At 44.1% G+C, this 25,043-nt stretch overlaps 1 protein-coding gene across 1 annotated transcript in view; it reads right to left on the bottom strand.

Moving 5' to 3' along the window:
- LOC149360729 (glutamate receptor ionotropic, kainate 2-like) overlaps positions 1–25,043 on the bottom strand; it is a 359,306-nt gene that overhangs the window by 176,562 nt on the left and 157,701 nt on the right. Inside the window, exons 6-7 of the mRNA XM_089572500.1 lie at positions 11,554–11,718; positions 5,023–5,175 (exon numbers count right to left, since the gene is read on the bottom strand). Of these exons, the coding sequence (XP_089428626.1) occupies positions 5,023–5,175; positions 11,554–11,718 (318 nt within the window). The remainder of the gene's footprint in view (positions 1–5,022; positions 5,176–11,553; positions 11,719–25,043) is intronic.

The following is a 25,043-nucleotide window of genomic DNA, read 5'->3' as shown; positions in this document are numbered from 1 at the left end:
GTCCGTCCTTTCTTCGACTCCACGTCACAAGTTTGTGTCTCTGGCTTAGCGTATGCGTGCTGCGTTCAGAGCCCGGCACTTCGCATTAGTTGCATTCATGGCCCTCTCCCAAACGTACTGATCTTTCACGCCGTGCCTGGCGGCTTTATCACAATTCCTGGCACTGCTCCACAGGCGCACAAGATGCCGGGTCATGCCGTTATCACTCATCTCGTGCTAGCTTGTTCCTTATTCGAAGGGATAACCGAGTTCGGGCAACGCGCGCAGTACGCGTTATGTGCGTAGAGTGATCGCGTGGCTACTTCGTAGTAGTGATTACTCGGCCAAGTAGAGTTAGTAGTCGTCGCGATCACCCCGCGAAGGATGAATATCCAAGACGGCGGCTACTTCTACGCGGAGACGGGATTTATTTATTATTTATTTCGTGTGCCCTCAGGGCCAGAGGCATTATGAAGGAATTAAAAAAACAACGTAAAGTGTAACAGTAGCAAAGTAATTAGTAATACAGTAAAAATGACACCTAGTTAGATTTTATTATCTATGGTTTCTTGATGTGCCAGTTAATATAATACAATGAAGTGCATAGAGTGCAGCAATATAGAGGAAAAAGTGGTAGCACGAAAAAAAGAAAGAGACGCTGCTGTTTATACAATGTTCACTAATGTGGACTTGAAACATTGTTTGTAGCGATTTATGCGGGAAGGTGATTCCACTCAAGAGCTGTGTGCAGAAGGAATGACTGAAACATGGCATTGGTTTCGCATGACGAAATTCCGACTTTGTTTTGTGGTCTAGCCTTGATGAAATATTTCGGGAAGGGGAGATCAGTTTCGTCGCGAAGGGAAGGATGATGAAATATCTTTTGAAACAGTGAAATGTAAGCGATTTATGGTGGGATGGTAAATATGACAAGCTGAGATTTAATTTCACAGCAGAAATGCTGGTAGTACGGTCATAAAGAATAAAACGAGCAGAACTGTTTTGTACCGTTTATAATGAGTGAATAGGGTTTAGTTGAAAGGGATCCCAAACTGCTGTATACTCGAGCTTTGAGCGGAGAAGTGACTTATATAACAGTATATTTAGGCAAGGGAATACTTTAGAGAAATTACGTTCTAGATCTCCCAGCATGCGATTAGCATTATTGATTACGTAAGAAGTGTGAATGGACCATGTGAAGGTGCTAGTATTATGGATACTAAGATATTTGTAAGAAGAAACAGGATCTAGAGGGTCATAATTGACGTGGTAGGAAAGTAGCTGCTGGAAGTTGTTGACACAAGCAGAAATTTATATTTTTTGATGTTTAATTCCATTAACCATGATTGGCACCAAGTAGAGAAAGCGTTAAGGTCTGCTTGAAGAGAAGATACGTCATTGGCACATATTATTTCCGCCCCGCCGCGGTGGCTCAGTGGTTATGACGCTCGGCTGCTGACCCGAAAGACGCGGGTTTGATCCCGGCCGCGGTAGTCGAATCTCGATGGAGGCCAGGGCCATGTTACCACCGGCCGACCTCTCCACCTTTCCCTCATTAAAATTCCTTTCTCTCTCTCGATGGAGGCGAAATTCTAGCGGCCCGTGTACTGCGCGGTGTCAGTGTACGTTAAAAAAACTCCAGGTGGTCGAAATTTGCGGAGCCCTTCACTAAGGCGTCCCTCATAACCTGAGTCGCTTTGGGACATTAAACCCCTGTAAACCAACCAACCAACATATTATTTCCCTGAAGATGACTTTACTTTAACAGCTGCCACTGTGTAACATATCATGAGGGCGTATAGCTTTTCAGAAGCAGTGTGGAAGCGATGCGGGCTGAGCGACATAGGTATGCAAGCTCTCGTACAAACAATAACGCAAGGCTAAAAACATACTGAGCGTTATAAAGTCAAAAGAGATGGCAGGGACAAGAAATAGAGCGAAGTTGCACGATGAGCAGTGCTTGCAGTGTTGAGGTTGTTGGAAAAAGAGCACTACTGCAATGTTAAAGCATTAAAAAGTATGAATCCTCGCCAACTATGCGCAGGGCAAGAGAACCACGTAAAATATCATGGTGCTGCAATAAGCAGCAAAACCAAGGACGTGACACGAAAGAATGCAGGCTGCGGCAACGAATGCTCTTTGTTCAAGCGTCATCGAACGTTCTTCGCATAACACTGGAAGGATGCGCTAGAAACATAACTGCAAGCACACTTGAGTCTTAGCAGGTAGCGCATTCCCACCTCCCTAGCTTTCCAACCAATCCCAGATGTCTGCAGCCACAAGATCTTAAAGGCTGGTTACGTGCTTGTCAAGCCTCCTCAAATGAACACTTAACACATATTTACAATAATTACAATAACCTATGTGGCTTTATACATTAGTGATCGTTCTTCGCGTGGAAAACTTTAGGAATGCAACGCATTGACGAGTTTACTCAAACCGATCCCACAATGACCAGTCACTGTCCTTGGCATGATAATCAATACGATGTATCTGGACACCCTATCACGTAAGCAGAAGCGTGCACTTCTAATAAGCAGCAGTTTTTTGGCGTTAACTAAGTCTGATCATGAAGCTTGAGACGGGAAGTAATAAATACTTCAGACTTGAAGTAATAATTACTGAACCTTGAGATGGGAAGTAAATGACAAGGGGCCGTCCGAAGGCTTTCGGAACGCATGAAAGCTTATCCGCTACTAATTTCCGTCTTCTCACTTTGACAAATTTCTTTAAACTGTCTATAGACTGTCCATGCCCATTTATCTATGTCTTTAGACATTCTATGGGCAAATCTTACAGGCAAGTCAATGAATAATTCAAATCCTATGGACCGTCCACAGTAAATATATAGATTTATGGTCCTATTCGTCAACACACTTTTGTCTATAAAGGTATATAGACTACGACTAGACAAAACTAAATATCAATAGGATGGCAATATAATCTACAAGAAATGTATAGAAAATATATATTTCTTATAAGCAACGCGCGCTAGCATAAGAGCTTGAAAAACGCCCAAATAATGTTGCAGACCAACTCAATATCAGTAGTGAAAAAACTGAGCTGAAACACGGCGACAAAGCAGGGACAAGACAAGGACGAGCGCTACTCAGAACTGAATCAACTTTCATCAATGAAAGTGTTGTGTCTCAATTGGAAAGGCTGAAAGAGAGCGGGTACCCTCCGCAAACAATCGTGGAAGCCTGCGGGAGGTTGTCAAAGTGGATAAAGGCAGGTTCGAGGCTCAAAATCCGGGAAACAGACCGGAAAAGGCTTGCCGTTATACCATACGTGCACAGGTTGGCGCATGGGCTTAAGAACGTAGCCAGGCGCTACAGCGTTCCTGTAGTGTTTTCCGCCTCTAGAAAATTGGCTTCAATCTGTTCACAGGTGAGAAGCCGGAAGGAATAAGGCGGAAGAAGAAAAGGAAGAAAAAATGAGTGAAGTAGCACACAGCCCCGTTCGTTCCTTGTGCCAGGGGAGTTGTGCATAAGCTGCCGCAATCCTATGGTGCAGTGTACTATCGCGCTCAATATGACTTGCAACCCGCGAGCGTGTGGCCGCAGCGTTTTCGGAAGCATAGTGGTGCCGACAAGCGGCGCGCCTGAAAGCTAAGTGCAAAGGGTTCTGCTGTTCCAGCAGCCAGGCGCATCCCCCATGTCGTCTGCTCAACGAAATCTGAGCTCGCAAACGTTCGCTTTCCGGACTCAAGCCATATTTGCAACAGCAATGTGCCCTGCTCCTCCAACACCGGCTCAAATCGCGAAAATCGCTCCAGTCATACTGTGACTGAAGCGCGATTTGGGCTGCGGTTTTATCGGGCATGACAGGTGAAAGCAAAAGGAATGAAACAAAAGCAACTGTAACGTGCGTCTTGCAATCGTCACGCAAGCGCCGGCGATGCGATAACGCCATGGTACTGCCATCACCAGGCGGCACAGGGGAGAAGACTGAGTGGTGGAACAGCAAAACTTTTTCCCTTTCGTTTTCAAGCCCGTCGCTTGTCGTCTCCACTATGCTTCCGGGGAACGCTCCAGCCACGCTGCTTGAGGTTGCAAGTCATATTGAGCGCGACAGTACATCGGCCAAACAGGGCGATGCGTCAACGAAAGATTAGATGAACACCGTAAATTATTCAGGGGCGATTCCATTGACAACCTCCCAAAACATTGCTGCACTTGTGATGCGAGCGAAAAGAAGATGCGGTGTAAACCACTTTTTGACAAATAAACAATTCTGTTCAGGCATAGGGATCCAGTTGTGCGGGAACTCATGGAAGCGTTTCATATGCGTATTAGCGGAGAAAAATGCATCAGCTAGACTTTCATCGGCTTCTCTCACAGGAAGTTTCGGTTATTGGCCATATCACTCGGGTATACAAGAGGTGACATTTGATATTCTTTATGCTAGCTTCGTGTTGTCCGTTTTGTTTTGTTCCTATTTATATGTGCATGAGTTTTGGAATAAATCTTCAGTTGTAAGTAGCGCTCGTCCTTTTCTTGTCCCTACTTTGTCCTCGTGTTTCAGCGCAATTTTTCAGTATGGATATTAACCAACTAGCCCAACTTTCTGCTCAACATCAGTTGAACGGTTACCGCCAAATATAATTTTGTTTTTCAAATTTCAAATCTCTCAAGATTCATTTGGCCGTCCAATAATTTAATCGTGCGCCAGGGTGTCTCACGGAGCTAAGCGCAGAAGTATGGCATGAAGTTCTACTCCGGTGGCTAGCAAAGCCGGGTCGCGCAAGTTGGCTGTGCATCTAGAAAGATAAGATGGCAAAACCCGACATCCGGGCAATGATCGGCGTCGCGTTAATTTTTTCAAGATGTTCCGGCTCCCTTGCTCTTCAGGAACAGCATGCTTTGTCAGCTATCAAGCGTACAATGAAGAAAGCTGGAATTCTAAAGACAAAACGTGGTATCGACTTGCGTACCTACGTTAAAAGTTAGTGGACTCGGCTGCAGTGGCACACGCATCAAAATCATCAGTGCTTCGTTGCCTGCTGCAAACGGAAGGTAAGAATACAAAGTTGGACCGCACCGTTTTCATGCGTTGTAGGAGCGCCTCTCCGTTGCTCCAATTGGACGGCGTTTCACAGGAGAAAGACTTGAGCTCAAAGTTGTCCACGTGCTCCATGTCGTGGAGGGCCCGGGCGAACAGCGAAACTGCGTCGAAGAGCAGAGCCAGCTCCGTCTGCGAATGCGTCATCAGAAAGGCACAAACGTTTTAGTTCCGTTGTGAAACCTCTGCCCAGGAAAACTAGGAAGAAAGTTCCAGCGAAACTTACCCTCGAATGACATGTTTCGTGCAATAGTAAAGGCGTGTTCTACTTCTATAATTATAAAAACAATACCAGCCTACAAAAGCCACTGTCTTGTCTGTTCACTTTTTAAACCAATTTGCAGCGCAATAACCCAGGTAGCACATGACAGCGGGCCAATATTGGAATACTGTTCGTAAAGCATGGCCCTAGTGCTAGAGCTGGACGAGGAATTTGTTTGAATGCCGTCCAGCAGCCCTCTTGCAAGTGGAGTGCAACGATTACTTTGGAAATGACTGATCAGTTCACTGGAGGACAACTCCGTTGAGCACTTTATGGATGCCTTAGCCGTGCCGCAGCAGCTTGCCCAGATGCTTTGTCCAACCTGATCGGCACGCACCAAACTTGAATTCAAATTGTTTTTCCACGGCCTCTGCCTCCAAGCTCTTGGGCCCCCTTTCTTTACTCCGCAGGGTGGCTGGTGGTAGCGCGAACCATCCTGTGTGCGCTAGAAGCGTGATTTTTGTAACTCAAAGCAATAAACGGGTCTTTTTTCTGGAGTTCTTTCGCACCCTCTATTATGAATATTTGCTAGGTAGAATGGTGAGTACATCCATCGACAGTGCCGGTCATTGGCGAGTGGGTTAACTGCATGTGCCAGCGTTCGAAAGCTGGATGCCATTATTCGAAAGCTGGATGCCATTATTCGAAAGCTGGAAACCATTATTCTAAAGCTGGATGCCATTATTCGAAAGCTGGAAACCATTATTCGAAAGCTGGATGCCATTGTTTGAAAGTTGGATGCCAGTATGAGACCTTTGCTGGCCCATGCTGCAGAGCGAACATCGGGACTGCGTTGGCCGCTTGATCGGCCGAACCTTGGCCCAAAACTGGCATGAAAGTAGGGCCAATGTGTAAAGTGATAGCGCTCGGCCCAAATGCCAGTCTAGGACCGATGTTCGTGCCAATTTTTGCGAACAGTTGCCCGACGTTCGGCCAATGTTGTTGTGCTCCCTGGGAAGTGCATATTGTCTTGGGGAGCCTACGGAGAGGCGCATGATGTAACGCTGCGTGGATATCGTATCTTTAATTATTCCAGTTACTCCTAAACACGGTGCATTTCTCGTTGCGGACTCGATACATAAAACAATCTCATTACGAGTTAGCACACGTGCACTTTCCCAGGTAGCACACGACCGCGGGCCAATATTGGAAATCCACTGGCAAAGCGTGGCCCTAACTAGGCCCAGACTTGCCAGTGAGCATCCGATATTGGTTGTGCCACTCCTTAGCACATCCAACAATGGCCCTGGTTGTCCGTCGCTTTACCAGTATTGGCTGAGCCGTCATTAGATCCTGGCTATCATGGGCCAGGTTAGCCAGGATTGCCCCACTGTTTGCCATTGCTGGCTGTGCCATCATCGAATCCTGGCTATCATGGGCCATGTTAGCCAGTGTTGTTCCACTCTTTGCCAGAATTGGTTATGCCATTTCCGGGAGCTGGCTATATTGGCCTAGGATTGCCACCGCTTATCCAGTGTTCAAAGTATACTGGCAAACGTTGGTAAACATTGTCATCCATCAAGATGGGTTCAAAATTAATTTTATTGTCGAGTACCATATCGGCAGTTCATAATTTTCGAACGCGCTAAAACATGCGAGTTCAAAGATTTGGTTTTATTTATTATTATATTTTAACCGAACACTTTTGCAGTTTGTGAGCAAAGCTACCCATGAATCCATGATTCGGTTGGAAAAGCTGCACTCTGGTTGCGCAGTGAGCAGCAATAATAAGTTTAGGAGAATTGCGATCGAAGACCTGTTGATCAGAATTATCGTTCTGATTACACCCGAGACGCCTTCAACAAAAATTGTCAACAGGCGCCTTCAACAACAATCAAATAAGTTTCATTTGATTAAATTTTTGGAATAAAAAAATCACTTTTTTTTTATTCGCTCTAGGAATTCACTGCCGCAGTGCGCAGCTGGTGTCTGCTTCATGGAGATCGCGATACAAACGTAATAGATGAGCGCAAGTGCATTCGCTAAACCGAAATTGTGCTCAGTTTTGGCAACGTCCAGAAACCGAGCAGTCGCCTCGTAATTTCGAATTATGCGTTGCGCTCGTGAAATATTAGGCGGGCGCTTCATAAACGCACGCGGGCACGTGCTAAGCGATTCCTACGCTACCCTACGTCGTGCCCTGTGATCGCGCCTTTCCCGTGTTTTCTGATTTGCTATTTCCTTCCTTTTCTGCAAAACGTAGTGTTGGAAATTGTTTTTGACCATTTTATTCTTCTGTTGCGTAATTTGCATTGGGGGATATAGAGCTCTTGCTCACGTCTTTGCATATTTACTCGCAAGTTTTTTTTTCTTTCGAACATCACCTTCATTGATGAAAACCATCGAAAGTAGTTGCGAACCACAATTCAACATGCCTTTGTTTGTTTTTCCTTTTTTTGCGCGAAACTTCCACACAACAAACAATTTGAGGATTCTTCGACGACCACTGAATAAATGGACTGACAACTGGCGTTAGACGCATGTTAACCTAGCTTGTTTGGCGCATGTACGGTACATGAAACTATGAAAGAGCGCGCATTCTGCTTGGATATATATTTTTTTGCTTAATATTTTTGTTATTATGTGGAAACATTTTAAGCTGTCTTGAACTAACAGAAGCCACATCATACAGCCCCACAAAATACGCGAGTGTCTCAAGTCGTTTTGGCGAAATGCATCTTGAAGCTACACGTTTTTCACTTGAAAATTTTCAGGCTTTTGCTGCATCTTTGTAGCAATATTTTGACGCTTCCGTGTTTCCCATCCACTTCTCTCTTGTAGATATTGCTTTCTGTACTGCCTGTGGCCATGTGACTCATTCTCCAAAAATTCCAAACTCTTTTCACGTGTTTTGGCCTCTTTCCCTCTCTCTTTCAAGTCTTCAAGTCCAATATCTCCCCACCTGTTCTCCCGGCCATGCCCTTTTGCAGGTGGCGGGCTAACCCCCCACCCCGCGAAGCGCTATTTTTTATTTTTGGTTGTCAGTTTCTCAAAGCTGTTTTCCCTCGCGCGCAGCTACGCGCTTCGCTGTTATTCCACCTCCCTGTCTCCACCTTTCACCTCGAGGACTTTTCTCGGAACCACAAAACCTGTGTAAAGGAAAATGACTCTCTCCCCTCCAGCCAACCCCCCCCCCCCCCCCCCCCCGCCCCATCGTCTCCCCTGCTCGTCTTGGAACCGCGCGACTCATCACAATAAGACATTCTTGACTGCACGGCGGAGCTCAACCACGTGCACAACCAACGCGACGAAAATGCATGCACACTCGAGCTAGCACCGTTCATAGTCTGTGCACGCGAAAAGCCACACTCATATATTAGGAGAGCTCCGACGCTGTTCGTACCGCCTGCAAGATCTTATTTGTAAGTACTAAAACTCTTTTATCTTGATATACGTCTGGAAGTTAAAGTGGTTTTTGTAGTAAATGTTGCTTTTACTACATGCGCCTTTATTTTTTCGGCAGGAGAAGAGAGCGAGCCAAAAAGCACGAGGACGACTTCTGTGTACCCACTCTCATTGTGAAATGGCTTGCTTGACGTCGTGCGCAGTGGAATTGTGGCCGAATGGTGAGAATTTAATTTTTCGTCTTTGGTGAGATGAACTCACTAAAGATTCACTACTTTGGCTAACAGCGTGTTTGAACTCATATGACTTGAGATAGGATGCATTCGAGAATATGTCCTTTACCGCTTATGCACGACGGAAATCAGAACCGCTTAATTAATTTTCCACTGCAGACTAGTTGGTAAGGATATGTGTAATACTTCCGTAGTGTTTCTTTTTGCCTTCTACACTTGCAGACACAATAGAAAATCCGCAATTTCTGGTTAAAGCTTTTGCCCAAGTTCTCTCGCACTGAAAAAGGGCATTACTCTGGACTATCAGACTAGTATTTTTGTTTGGTTTTCAAGTTGCAGTTTCGAATCCAATTATACCATGCATGCGAAGCAACTAAGGTAAAACAAAGGTGCCCTGACTTCCTTGCGTTCAACGTATTTCGTCAAAAATCGCAAGCCGCATTTTTAACCCCATTAAATAAAACTAATCAAAAATGTTGCTTTGACGTCCATGTGGAAGAGCGCTACAACCTGTGCATAATTACTTGAATAAAAAATTAGCTCGCAATTTAGAGATACGAGTTATGATATTAAAACAAATAATACATTAATCTGTTTTCAATATCACATTAATTTGCTTATCTCGCATTGAATATATTTACTGGGAGTGCGACACGATCAATTAAACTAAATTAAACCATTTGGTATAAGGGAAGTTTAGGAAATTAAATTCCACTTTGTGCAACTAATGTGGTGCTGGTTCTTAAGAATAAATTAAAAATAATCCTGTAAAATATGTTGCTAGTGTCTTCACGATGACTGTGTTTCACAAAATTCTGTGTTATTTAATCATTTTTGTTTTTGTTCTGTGATGGCCATAATGCAACTTACCATGACATCATGCATCTCTTTGCAGGCTTGGCGCTTCGTGAGGCTATCGTGCAAGAACTGGACGAGGAATTTGTTTGAATGCAGTCCAGCAGCCCCCTTGCAAGTGGAGTGCAACGATTACTTCGGATATGACTGATCAGTTCACTGGAGGACAGCTGCGTTGAGCGCTTTATGGATGCCTTAGCCGTGCCGCAGCAGCTTGCCGAGATACTTTGTCCAACCTGATCGGCACGCACCAAACTTGAAAATAAATTGTTTTCCCACAACCTCTGCCACCATGCTCTTGGGCCGCCTTTCTTTACTCCCCACGGTGGCTGGTGGTAGCGCAAACCATCCTGTGTGCGCTAGAAGCGTGATTCTTGTAACTCAAAGCAATAAACGGGTCTTTTTTCTGAAATTCTTTCGCACCCTCATTTATGAATTTTTGCTAGGTAGAATGGTATGTATGTACACCCATCCACAGTGCCGGTCATTAGCGAGTGGGTTAATTGCATGTGCCAGCGTTCGAAAGCTGGATGCCATTATTCGAAAGCTGGAAACCATTATTCGAAAGCTGAATGCCATTATTCAAAAGCTGGAAACCATTATTCGAAAGCTGGCTACCAATGTTTGAAAGTTGGATGCCAGTATGAGACCTTTGCTGGCCCATGCTGCAGAACGAACATCGGGACTGCGTTGGCCGCTTGATCGGCCGAGCGTTGGCCCAAAACTGGCATGAAAGTAGGGCCAATGTGTAAAGTGGTAGCGCTCGGCCCAAATGCCAGTGTAGGACCGATGTTCGTGCCAAGTTTTGCCAACACTTTCCCGACGTTCGGCCAATGTTGTTGTGCTGCCTGAGTTCAACACCTAGAGTGGAGAAAGTGGTGTGCCAAGGAAATAATCCACCAAACGTCTGACGCTTGAGATGCGTTTAAGTGAAGCATACTCCCTGAACAGTTCTGCACTCAACCATAGACAAATAATGATTCAAATATCACTAATATCATAGATGCTGCTATTTAGTCCTCTCCTGCATGAGCGTCCTATCTGTTAGAAATTATTTCTGCAATAGTGGCGCCGGAAAAAAATTCATGCTCACCAACTGTTTTCTGGCCGGGCGCACGAAGTGGTTTTGGAAAACAAGTGAATGTTTGCTTTTTCGAAGGCTATTCCGTTGAGCTACTCGCTCCTTTGCCCATCAAATTAAGCTTATTGGCAGTTTATATTTAACTTGATAAGGGCAAGCGGCACCCGAGCCGATGAGTTATAGAAAACAGGCTAATTTTGCCTGTTCGAACTCCTTCTTATGCTGATGTTCTTTACAAGCTTGCGCTGTTAAAGTAATGAAATTGTAGTAATCATATCTTCACACATAAATACTCCAGTTAGATCGAAAATTCGTGCTTTTTTATGTTACCCATGAAGCGCTCTTAATCATCGCATCTTATTTATCTCCAGCGCTGCTATCTGAGCGCTAAGACTGCTGTACGGCTGTATACCAGAAAATAAGAGTGTGGTTGCTGTGAGCTTGCTCAATAAAGGAAAAAAACTGGTTAGAATTGAACCATCTCTGGAAAAGAGAAATGGCCATTTATTTCCGCCAGCCACCGACGCGTTTGTCTTCAAACGTATGGACTGTGTAAGCGACAAGAAAGAGACAAAAGCTGGTCCGTAACAAAAAACAGTGATTAAAAACACAGCTGCTTTTTTCAAATAACGAACTAAAGAGGCCACTGCCGCTGTTTGTCGCCTTCCCCAAAGAGAGGTCAAGCACCGCAGGAGGGCATGTCTCAAGGAATTTATTCCCTTCCCAGCACTCACCCTCAGCGCGGTCATCTCCAAGGCCCGACGTCCGAAGCGCAGCTCCGAATTCGTCCAGTCGTGGAGCAGCTTCTTGGTCTCTTCTTTGTCCAGGTCGACCAGACGCAGAGCCGACACGTTGGCCAGCGCCCCCTGGAAACGCGTCATGTCCAGCGTGTGCGTGTCCTGCGCGCAAAGATGACAGATCTGTCATTGCACACAAGGCTATAACTTGGGATCTCTTATTTTCGGCTATTTGACTCAGACTGCGTATCAATAATACAAAAACGGTGCAAGCATGGAATAGTTGTTCACCTTGTAATCTTGCTGGAGCTATTAGAGAAAAGCGATCTGTTACTAGTCGTAAAATATTTGGGCACGCACGGTGGAAGACGTACTCCCTGAAGGTCGAATTTTCTGCTTTCTAGACACCTGTGCAACATTTATTCTCTTAAACTGAGGCAAAAGTTTGTAAAAGGCGCCCCTGAGGTGCGATATCAGTGCACGTTAAAGATCTCTATGTGATCGAAATTATTTCGGAGACCTCCCCTACGACAATTCTTTCTCTTTCTTCTTTCAATACCACCTTTTTCCATTGCCTGACGGTTTGGTTCAGATTCCCTCCGAAAAGTGAGACAATTGGTACGTTATTTCATTTGCCCAACAGTTGCAGTTGCGAACAGCTGCAGGTATTAAAAAAGACGTCAGCAGTACGAAATAATGCGCTAGTGATCGTTGGATCATTTCAGCAAAGCAGCTAACCTCTACTATGAGAGCCTGATGCAATGGGGTGGTCTCACAACGCATAGCTTGCTTAGCTATTACTTTCGAGAAGTAGCCGCCACTAGCATGCGATTGGCTAAGCAGTAAACGAGAAAAAAAGTTATTACCACAAAATTACCGACGGCTTTTGATTTGGGACCTCTTGGAAAAATATGCGTTAATATGTATTGACTGCTGTATATTAATTCAGATTTTCCCGACTGATTTGAAGACTATCTCCAACCAAAGCTACAGAATACATTTGCAGCATCATAGAGAGCCGCCTCGTTTAGTGCATGTAAAATTGCTGCCTTTCTAGGATCCGTCACGTATCCCCTACTACACCGACCAAAATTAATAATTTCTGAAAAAAAAATGAAGCATTTTATAGCGAAAAATGCTTAGGGAGCTTTCTAGAGCGGCGCTTCACCGCCGTCCGTGACTGGCGCAGCAACTGGTTAGTGCGCCTAACACGGCATGGCGCTGTGGCAAGCAAGGCGCTGCAGCCGATGGCGGGACACAGCCACGGTTTCCCGCCAGCGGCAAACTACCTACACTCGTCAACGCCGCAAGACAAGCCACTATAAGATTATAGCGACGCCTAGCCAAATAGGCCTGAAAGAAATCCAGGAAGCAGCGCTCTAAAAGCTCAGCCCAGCCAAGCTTCCTGTAAACGCTTTCGCTGAACTAAGCCGCCTTAAAACTCTCTGATATACAACCTTTGAAAAAAATATTAAACCAGCCACAAAAATTCTTTATATTCTAATAAGTGTGTCTCGTTTTGTCTCGTAACAGCTCAAAGCATTTAGATGACAAAAGTAAATTTGTTCTTTCTCCTAAAAAAATTATAGTATTCCAGGTTTACAAAAGCCTCTGTATACCTCAATAACAAGTCCTTTTGTCTGCGTATTTTTTTAAAGAGATGATCTTTGACACGTTCTAGGTATTTTTGCACTAGTGCGCTAAGTTCAGAAAAAGGAACTGGAAATTACCAAGGAGACACGGAACAACCAAGCGCAATGAAATTAGCGCACCCCTGCAAATCGTGCTGCATCAATATCTCATAGACAGTGCTCAGTTAGTGTATATTGAGCATAACCCTGCCAGCCTTTTCTGAGACAGCGACCTCACCCTCCGTCTGGTCGGTAGAAGCACCGGAAAGGGCCAGAAATTGCGGCGCAAACGCTGGGTTTTACTAGTTGATTCCAGCTGGGACTGAGCCAGTACGGACCAAGGTGGCGCGAATAAAGGCGTACGAGCAACGTTAGCAACAATGGGCAGGGATTTTCACTGTGGGTCCATCTCCATTGCTCGAGATGAGGAGAGAAGTTTGCCTTATGAATTGCACTATCACAAGATGCAGCTGCTCACTAGTGCCTTGTCCCGACGCACCTGCATGCTCCTCCCGCCAAACCACTTATCGGTGACTACTTCTTCAGAGCTACCAGAGCACGTGACGACGATGGGAGCACAGTGAGCGTCTGTAACGAGGTCGCCCGATACCACAGCGGATACCACAGCGGAAACTCTCTCTACGCGTAGAGAGGGTTTTCTGTTTCTCTATTTCTTTTTTTGTATCAGCAGTGCCCTGGACACAACTTTATGCCCGCCCGTCAATGGCCATGACGACGTTGTATGAGGATTTTGTTCATTCTTAAAACACTCGGGAGGGGCTGAGTAAGTGACCACCACCGCTTCTTTGCTTCCGAAGGTTCTAAAAGCTCGGAAAATAACGAGCTATGGGGAGTCCCCGGCTAGGCTAGGGCGATCAAAGAAGACTCTCAACCTAGCTCCCTTCTTCACTGTCACGCGCTCGGCCAGGCTGTGCGCGGGAAGTTTTCATTGTTGTTAGGGGCTGGCGCGAAGCGCGCCAGACCTCATAATTGGGATAAGTCATATCAAGCATCAGCTTTAGACGGTCGGCAAAGCCGGCAGCAGTTTGTCGCACCTGTTCACTACCTGTATGTGCACATTTTAAGCAACTGTATAAAAATCTTCAGCCTCAATTGCATAAAGTCTTCGCCCTCCAATTCATCGAAGCCGCCGCTTCAAGCCTATGGCAGCCACCCAAGAGTGTCAAGCTCAATGTTTTTGTTGGACCCTGACGTCATGGATTTGGGCGGTTATGAACGGCTAAGGAAAATATTTTCATTTCGATTAGATATTTAGGGAGTTTACATTCAAAACGACGGTCATTGCTAAAAGATGCCGTGAAGAAAAACGTCTGAGTTTGAATCTAAAACAGCAAAAAGGAACTTCATAAATTTACTAAGCAAACTAAGGCCAGCCAACGCGGAGATTGACAATAACAGGAAACATAATTGTTGAAGTAGCAGTTTTATTGCATGTCGAATGAAGATAAATTCTGCAGCCATGTCAGATGCACTTCTTTCAGTGTGTGACAGCGAAGCGTTATATTTCGTTATTTCGGAGTCATTGAATCTTGACAGCAGCCTTGAATATTTGGAAAGAAGGCAGGGAATGAAACCATAGGAAATGGCAGAAATTGCGGTGGACCACATCGTCTATCCACGCTGGTAAAGGTCTGCTGTATTTAACTAGCTGCTCTTTGATATCCTCTTTTGATAGGACCGCCTAAATATTAACCGTCAGCTATCTTTCAGTCATGGGCGCCGCGATTAGGCCCTCTTCTCGCTGTTCCGTCCTGCCCTACAGCTATCTGAACCTCGCGTTCACAGTGCACTGTTAAGACTTCTGAGCATTTTTTATTTTATTTTATTTCATTTCTTGAGAGTTCTACAATCAAGGGCAAAGACCAGCGGCACCAAAGCTTATAGTCGATTACTCGTCTTGCATATGCATGCCCAACATATGGAAAAATTGTATGGTACGGCTATGGAAATATTGGAGGTAAAAATCCATTCTTCCAATCCGTAGCAAAGTCTTTCAAATTTTCTTCCATCGCTCGCATCGAGAACTTAAGACTGCCGTAGAAAACCAATAAGGAACGCTTTTGACGAAAGCAAAAATGTTGAAAGCAAATAAATACGAGCCTGGCAGCGGCAGATCTGCGGATATATTGATTGTTAGAGTTGAATCTTGAAATACATGAAAAAAGTGTGTTGCTTTTTCTCGTTCAAAAATGCTCTTGCTCTAGTGGATAGAGCCTGTCACTGAGGCCAGTTTTCCACACACACACACACAAAATTAAATAAAAATGTTGAGGCAGAAGAGAGTGTGGGATGGAAGAAAAAAGTGCTCAGAAATGTGTCAATGAGTAAACTTGGGAGCGGCGGCACCACGTTGACGATACATGTTAAGGACGAAGAAGCATAAAAAGACGCCAAATATAAGTAGCTCATCGCTCGCGGCTGTCGCTTTGTAGTGTTTTTTCACGTCAGAGTGTCAGGCGTTGGGATTCCTTGAAGGAGGATGAATATGCTGGAAATAGCGTGGCTTGCTTGTCCCTGCTTAAGGCGCTGTAGTCGACGGATAGGCTAGTAAAAATCTCCAGGCTGTCTGTTTTATCATCAAATATGTATTCATCAGCAAATGTGGTGCATCTCTCTGCTTACGGTAAATAAACGAGGATTCATCCCCTGAGAAGAACTCTAGTTTGGGCTAGTTGGTTCATGATTCAAGAGGAAAATGGCGCAAAAAACGTGGACAAAAGAGACAAACACGACAGGACCAGCGCCAACTTACAACTGAATTTTATTTCGCACCAAACCCGCCTTTATGTAGGCCAACACGCCCTAACATCCGTGTAATCACGCACAGGCAGCAGAAAAGATAACTGTAAGATATCTAGCACATGAAGCGCAATAGCAACACGTAACATACTATCATGGCTAAAAAAACCCAACCAAAAAAACCCAACAAAAGTATAGCAAACAACACTAAAACGGTCATGACCAAGCAACTCTTCAACACCAAAAACGATACACACTCATGAGTGATACCAGATGACCAACAAGAAACGTGGAAGGGAGCAGATGCGTCAGCAAGCCATCCATTACGCTTAGCAACGAGGAGTACACTTTTCTAGAAAGTTTTCTGTAGGCTGTTCGTTTTGTTTTGTTCTGCACGCTCTTTCCTTTGGCATTGGTTGCAATTTTTGACGATTTTTTTTGACGATGTGCGGTTTTTGCGCGGTTTTTGTTCTCGTTTTTTACACCTTTGACGCTGACCTTGGTCTGAGCTCCGCATTCATCCTTTTTCATGTTTCTTGTTGGTCATCGGTTATCATTCATATGGCTGCTGGTTGTTCGTTTCCAATTTTTTTTCTCGTTTTTATACCTTTGACGCCGACTTTGGTCTCAGCTTCGCGTCCATCTTTTTTCTGGTTGGTCATCGGTTATCATTCATGTGGCTGCTGGTTTTTGGTTTCCAATTTTTAAGGTTTGCACTCTTCATCCATTTCAACCTTTTTTACCTTTGACACTGCTTTGGTCTTAACGCTTCATTCTTCACCTTTTTTCCACGTTTCTTGTTGGTCATCTGGTATCACTCATGAGTGTGTATCGTTTTTGGTGTTGAAGAGTTGCTTGGTCATGACCGTTTTAGTGTTGTTTGCTATACTTTTGTTGGGTTTTTTTTGTTGGGTTTTTTTAGCCATGATAGTATGTTACGTGGTTGCTATTGCGCTTCATGTGCTAGATATCTTACAGTTATCTTTTCTACTGCCTGTGCGTGATTACACGGATGTTAGGGCGTGTTGGCCTACATAAGGCGGGTTTGGTGCGAAATAAAATTCAGTTGTAAGTTGGCGCTGGTCCTGTCGTGTTTGTCTCTTTTGTCCACGTCTTTTGCGCCATTTTCCTGTTGCATCCCCTGAAAGTGCTGGCGAAATAATAAACTATGAGCAGAACTAGAATCCGCTCATAGTATATAGCTGAGCCTTCCACAAAACAGTTGAGGTTGTCCGTCCGTGTTTAAAAGTAAACTGGGTGGCACATGAGAGAGAAAAGACGGTAGGCGGGTATTAACCAAGCTTTGGAAGTTTCTTCCAGGTTTGTGCCTTAAACTTTAGTACTCTTTTTTACCATTAGTTTGACTCTACCAGTATGGCTAATTGTTAGCGATACTCTGGCGAAAATATACGTTAGCATCAGCGGGCGAGGAACGTGACAGACAGAGAACAGGTTGAAAATTCGAGTATAAAGATGAAAAATAGTTGTAAATATATATTTGAAGGGTGTTTACGTACTTTATGTTCAAAACCGAGAACAGGAAACTCTTCCTGCGGCGCCTCGGTTAGTGCGGCTTTGTTCCGGTAAGTGCAATGCCGCGGTTTCATTTCAAAAAGCCATTTATTGAGATGTAGCCGTATGGATCAGCATCCCCTCCCTAGGTTTCAGCGAGCTTCTATCAACTCTCTTTCGCTGATGTTGCGGGTATTGGCAAACTCGGCTAGTGTCTTCTTCTTGGTCACTGGATCAGGACAGCCTCGATGCCTGATGCCTGAGGTTTTTCTTTCTTGTGCACTTCAAAGACGTCACGTTGACAGTCGGCATTACTCCACATTCTATTACAAAGTTTTCAGCGTATTTAATGCGTTTGACGTCCTAAAGCCACTTAGGCTATGAGGAACGCTGTAGTGTAGGGCTCTGGATAATTGAGATCACCTGGAGTCCATTAACGTGCACTGACACCACACAGTACACAGGCCTCTAGCAGTTTTCCTCCATCGAAATGCGACCCCTGCTGCAGGGATTGAACCCACGTCTTTTGCGTCTTTGTGTTTTCGCCTTTTGCCCCATAAGCACTAAGCCACTGCGCCAGTTCCATTACGAAGGCTTCGCTCCAGCTGCTGGTGTTAGTTAGGGCCAAAAATATGCGTTTTCTCTTTTTTCTCACATGATTCACCAACACTTCAATATACAATTTGAAGGTCTGCGCTTCTGGTTTGTTCAAAATTGCGACGTAACTTTTTCGGTGTGTATTAGAGAACGTTGTTTTTATTTTATTTTGTCAAACAGCAGCGGGAAAGCAGCGAATTGGCTATGAATGAAGTGACGAGCAGAGTCCGATGTATTATTTCGAGAAAATTTCCAAGTGGTCGTGATTGAAGAAACCTACTGCGGCGGAGGAGTTAAAGAAATGTCTCTAAAAAACCTAGGCTGAATAAACGTGCAGTGGCCGAAGAGTTCATTAAAAAAAAAAGTGTCGATCAACCATGGCTGATGTAGTATACAGTGGCGGAAAAATTCGTCGAAAAAACTGTAACCTGATCATTGGTAAGTAGATTGCAGAAGCTGAAAGGTGAAAGGAAAAATCAAACACTGACCGCGGCCCAAGTCACCTGAGGAGACCGCTAGTTTAATTATAAAAAAAGCGGCCAGCGATAGTAGCTGATATAACCTGCAGTGAAAAAAGAGCTAAATAAAAGCTAAATTAGCTGACGCATTACCATTTATTCCGGCAACATAATATGGTTCTCCTATATCGTAAAAAGTCACTTCGTCTTTGGTTTCTTGTATCTTTAGCACACGGTTTACCAATAGATAAGCAAAAAGGATCCTTCTTTACCGGTAAATTAATTATAGCTATGACTGTACAAAAACGTTATCGCCAAAAAAGAAAGTCACCGAAGTTAAATATTGGAACCTTTATCCTAGAGCCCACACGGAGTTGATTTCTAAAAGGCGTGTTACCATGTTAGCCGCGTTCTTGCACTGCGTTCAGCGCGAGGGCGGAGCACCCGCTATATAATAACCTCTCCTAGAGGGCCTTTATGGTGTTTTAATAAATAAATAATGTCGTCTCCCTGTCATCGTCAGTGATGAGACTGTCGCTTAAACGTCGAAGTAGCAAAAATGTAATGCTTTATCTCGACGCATACGCGTGGGTTTCAGTGTCTTTACAAGCATTGGTTAATTCATATAGGATGTTGCGGCCAAGTACTACAGAGGGCGGCCAAATCCTGTTCTGGTGAGGGAGTGCGTTGTGGGTTCTGGCCGCAAACACAAAAAGGAAAACCTTAGACTTAAATGAACCTAATGATCCGGCAAGCTTTCATAAAGAATACTAGACCATAGACCATATTCGTACTATCAATCAAGCGACAGAGAACTCCATAGAATATAACCACCCATATATACATACATAGCCTTCACGGATGATGAGAAAGCGTTTGACTCAGTAGAAGCCTCTGTAGTCATGCAGGTATTGCCCAATGAGACTGCAGAAGAGCCTTGCGTAAAACCACTGGAAGACATCTATAACGGCTGCACAGCTACCATGTCCTCGTAAAGGCAGCAATAAAATTACAATCAGGAAAGGTGTCAAGAAGGATGTCAGGCAGGGAAACACAATCTCTTCGATGCTATTCACCGCCTGTTTACAGGAAGTATTCAGATGCCTGGGTTAGGAACAGCTGGAGATAACTATCAGTGGAGAATACCTTAGTAATCGGCGAATTCGCTGATGACATTGCCTTGCTAAGACACTCAGAATATGAACTGCAAAGCATGACCATTAAGTTGGACACGCAGATTAGAACGGCGGGTCTAAAAATTAATATGCAGAAAACGAAAGTAATGTTGAATAGCCTCTGATGGGAACAGCAGTTTACAATGCGTAGCGAGGTGCTGAGAAAGTGGTAAGGCAATACGTGTACTTAGGCCCGGTAGTGACAGGAGTTCCAGATCACGAGAATGAAATCACTAATGGAATAAGAATAGGGTGCAGCGCATTTGGCAGGTTTTCTCGGATAATGTGCGGCAGATTACCAACGTACCTCAGGAGAAAAGTATGTAACACGTCTATCTTAATAGTAGTCACCTCGGCGGCAGAAACGTGAAGCTAACAAAAAGGGTTCAAATTAAGGGCAACTCAGCGAGATACGGAAGGGGAAATGATAGATGTAACGTTTCTAGATAAGAAGAGGGCAGATACATACGCGGAATAATAATATTAACAAATAAGAGATGATAGGTAACAGACGCAATGATATCTTAATCAAAATCAGGAAGAACAAATGGGCTTGCTCATGCCATACAAGGCGAAGGCAAGATAGCCGATGGTCTTTAGGGGTAACCGAATGGATTCCAAGAGGAGACAAGCGTAGCATGGGGTGGCAGAAAGTTAGGTGGGTGGATGAATTAAGAAGTACGCAGGGAAAGAGTGGCTGCAGTTTGCAAAGGAACACGGTTAGTTGGAATGATATGTGAGAGGCCTTTGCCCTGTAGTGGGCTCAGTTAGGCCGATGGTGCTGCAGCTACTGGTGCTACTGATCATGATAATATGCAGTGGGGACACCTGCTTAACCTAGTGATCGTCGTAAGCGGGTGGGCAGTAAGACCGCTTCCCTAGCAGGTGGCGACGACTTGCAGCCTCCCGTCTACACATGCATCCAAGGCAGCGGAGCAGTGGCTCAAAACGCATAACTGTGCTGCTTAAGCACTGTCCTGGGTTTTCATATTCTTAATGTTTGCCTCATACTGTGTGTAATTCCTACTCAACAGCCACCTAGCTGCGTCATGCATGCCATGGATATTGACCATTTTCGGTTGCAGCCGGATTTCATAAATCTAATTAGGCATACTCTTCGCGACGTTTTTTTTTTTATCAAACCGAAAATTCTAGGCAGTACTTATTTATAGACTCTACTCGCTATCACATTTGGTAGGTGGCAGGAGGTTTCGCCGTGGCAACCTTGTACCACGTCAGCCGCCATGCTTCTGCAAGGTCAGAAACTAAAATTACTAACGACGGGTACTCGTGGGCCCTAAAGAGGCTGCATAAAGGAAGGCGGGGGAAGACGCAGCGCTCCCTTTTCTAAAACAGGTTTGTCGATGGGCGCTGACAAAGGTCCCTTATACCACGCTTTGGGCTAGCAACATCATTATCGGATCTACCAGACAACGTGACTGTCTCGCTCGTGGGGGCGCGACACAATGCGACCGCCATCTTGCTGCCCGCGATGGTTGCCTGCATAGACGCGCCGCACTGTTGACGTCATGTGTAAAACCTTTGCCCCAGAAAAAAAAAAGAAATTTTAGGAAAACTGACTCGTTTCTGTGTGCGACCTTCTAGACCACTGAGCAGCTTTTTTATCGCAGCAGACACCTCGGAATCTCTAAACGACCCTGCAGTGCATGAACCGCAAGACTTACCGATTGCTTCCTGACAAAAATTAGCAAGGTTCACGACGTTGTTGGTTCGTGTTCCGCTAAGCGCATATGGCAATATATTACAGAAAAAAAAGATTGCTGCAGTATCTACCAACCAAGCTCTTTGCTGCTACGTTGGCGGGCCGATGCGCTATCATCACGCCTTTCGTAGACACTTCCAGAGACGGCAAAATGTCTTATTTACCTTGCCGCGTTGCTGATTTTATGGGTGGACTTATTTGCCATCATGAATGGAATTAGTTTAAGGCAAAAAATACAGTCAACATGTTTCCTTATGTATCCCTATGTCAGCAACTGCAGACATGTGTGTACGGCACATGTATGTACAATCTATCATAAGCAGTGCTTACGTTAATTTCATTTGCATAATTAACCTAAGCGCTATCCCTGCTTAAAAAACGTTATCGATGAAATAACCTCATAGAGGCTTGATCATAGAATATCACACAATTTTATGATAATCTATGACATCTTTATGATAACTGTATGATACTGCAGAAATGTTTGGCATTTGTATCATAATTTTCTATGATTTGTATGATAATTCTGTAGGGCGTGTTCAGATAAGAACGGTAATCGAGGTCCCATGACCATTTTTTGTTTTCAATGAAATTTTTATATATGATGGGCAAATGTGTCCACACAAAGGAATGAACCTTAGTTTTGCAAGAAGCTTCGTAGTTTTCTCGGAAAAAAATCGCATGTCACAAGAGGTGGAGAATGTCGTTTTTGGCACTTCTGAATGTTGCAAGTTTGAAGCCTCATTGCATGCACAAAAATTTTTTTCCGCGCATAAGCATTTTTTCAGAACTTCTTTACAACCTGTACAATCCGAGAAAATAAAAAATGTTTTCTTGCTCTTTCAACCTTACGAGTAAAAAAATTGCAAACTTCGCTTCCGGAGCTATGCGGCGCAAAAAAGGCACTTTTCAGGGCAGCCTTAGGGCAAGATGCCTAAAGATCTCCCCACTGAATATTTTTCTCAGTATTTTTCAGCTGTTTTTACTCACCTCAGGCAAGTTCTGTTGCTCTAGACTTGACAGATAGTTTTCAGTACAGTCTCAAAATTGGCCGAAGTTCAAAAACGCCAAAAAAGTGACAACTTTGACTTGGGTTTAAAAAAAAACATCATAATCGAATTTTGTGAAAATTTGCCTGCATAATCCTCAATACATGATAACTTTAACGCACTAGAAAAGTGTTGCATTATATTGTTTTAAAATACAAAAATGAACACAAAACTGAGTCCATGCTTTTGTTATATAGAATTGCTTATTACTGCCTCTTAGAAATAGTAGCTGTCAGAAATTTGATTTAGCACTCATTGAACGTGGTTAAATTTTATTTACCCCAATATCCGAACCATTCTCAATGCTTATAGAACTTCTATTCGCTTGTTAGCGGCGCTCTTAATGCGTGAAAATGGGAATAAATTCGCTATTTTGCCTGATGTCATAAGAGTTGGCTGGTGGCGGTCAAACGTTGTTCGTATTCTCTAATTTATTCGTCGTACGGTCTACTGGTATATATAATCGATTCTTTAAAGATATTAGATCCTTTCTCAGGTCTTACAAAAATTTCTATATATAAAAGTTAATATTAACGCGTTTCTCGAGTCGGCGTTTTCGAACCTGCGTCTATTTACCTCTGTGTTCAATGGTTCTACAAGGCACTGTCAGGAGACAAAACGTCGTCTCCTGAGGGGAACGATTTATCTGCAAGGTTTTTAATCATGGGGAGTTTTAATCAGGAGGCAATTTAAAAATTTGATGCCGCTTCATGTGCACATTGCAATTCAGAAAATCGTAACAAGAAATGAACGGCGGCAGTTGATTTCGGTTTTGCGCACAGTATATTGTCCAGCACGAAGCACTAGCCAGATCACAGTCCCTTCCATTCAGAAGCAGCGGTGGAGGCCACGTAGGATGCACTGCCTTAAGTTGACTGAGCGTACTTCCACATGTGGAGCGTCTGAACTCCAGGCACTTTCTTTGCCAGTTTCCATTGTTCCTTCTTCACTTCGCGAAAGTCTGCAAGCTCCCTCTGTGGCAGCTCCAGAATGGTGATGTTCTTTAGTGTTTCTTGAATTGCGTCTACGAAGCCCCTGGCTGTGGGTATGGCCTCACTTACAGGCTTCCGCAAGTTGTGTTGTGATGCTCGATGGTGTGATGCTGCGTCATGTTTCCTCAGGAATTGTGCCACTATCCACATGATGGCATTTTCACTTTGGAAAATTTTGAAATGAGCAGCGAGGATGAGGTGTTGATTGCTACATGGGAATACGATGAGCTAGTTAAAAAAATTCTGACCGCTTCATCGTTTATTAAAGAATTTCTAAGAGTGGCCATGAAATGCATTCCCTACAACTACATTATATCTGTGCAAGCAAGAGCAATACACGAAAAAGCACACAGCTGCAAGAGAGGTGCAATTCTTTTACATTTTGATTTCGCCAAAAAATGAACAGTTGTGCTTCCAGACTGAGTACAAGCGTACCATTGGCAGAAAAAGCAGGTAACCGTGTTTCCCTGCGTTGTCATGTCAAGAAAATCGACTGGTAACTACGCCGTTAATTTCGACGATATGTCTCATGATTCCGATCATGCATGCTTGGCTCTGTCGAAAATCAAAGCACATCTCGAATAAAACGCGCCAATCTACACCGAGATAATATATTTGAGTGACGGGGCTCCCGCTGACTTCAGGAATAAATACCAGTTTCATGAGCTGCAGAGCAGTGTATGTCAATGGACGATATTGATGTTATCGGCCTCTGGACACTGCAAAAATGCTTGCGACGGTGCTGGTGGGCCAGTGAAACATCGAGCATCAAACCACAACTTGCGGAAGCCTGTAAGTGAGGCCATACACACAGCCAGAGGCTTCGTAGACGCAATTCAAGAAACACTAAATAACATCACCATTCTGGAGCTGCCACAGAGGGAGCTTGCAGACTTTCGCGAAGTGAAGGAGGAACAATGGAAACTGGCAAAGAAAGTGCCTGGAGTTCAGACGCTCCACCTGAGAAAGTACGCTCAGTCGACTTAAGGCAGTGCATCCTACGTGGCCTCCACCGCTGCTTCTGAATGGAAGACGCTGTTATCTGGTTAGTGCTTCGTGCTGGACAATATACTGTGCGCAAAACCGAAATCAACTGCCGCCGTTCATTTCTTGTTACGATTTTCTGAATTGCAATGTGCACATGAAGCGGCATCAAATTTTTAAATTGCCTCCCGATTAAAACTCCCCATGATTAAAAAACCTTGCGGATAAATCGTTCCCCTCAGGAAACGACGTTTTGTCTCCTGACAGTGCCTTGTAGAACCATTGAACACAGGTAAATAGACGCAGGTTCGGAAACGCCGACTTGAGAAACGCATTAGTATTAACTTTTATATATAAAAATTTTTCTAAGAACCGAGAAATGATCTAATATCTTTAAAGAATCGATTATATATACCAATAGACCGTACGACGAATAAATTAGAAAATACAAACAACGTTTGACCACCACCAGCCAATTCTTTAGACATCAGGCAAAATAACGAATTTATTCCGATTTTAACGCATTAAGAGCGCCGCTAACAAGCGAATAGAAGTTCTATAAGCATTGAGAATGGTTCGGATATTGGGGTAAATAAAATGTAACCA

Source organism: Amblyomma mixtum, chromosome 2 (genome assembly GCF_055824585.1).
Source record: "Amblyomma mixtum isolate Tamu chromosome 2, ASM5582458v1, whole genome shotgun sequence".
In the NCBI taxonomy this organism is placed as follows: Eukaryota; Metazoa; Arthropoda; class Arachnida; order Ixodida; family Ixodidae; genus Amblyomma; species Amblyomma mixtum.
This window is presented reverse-complemented; position numbering and strand designations above follow the sequence as displayed.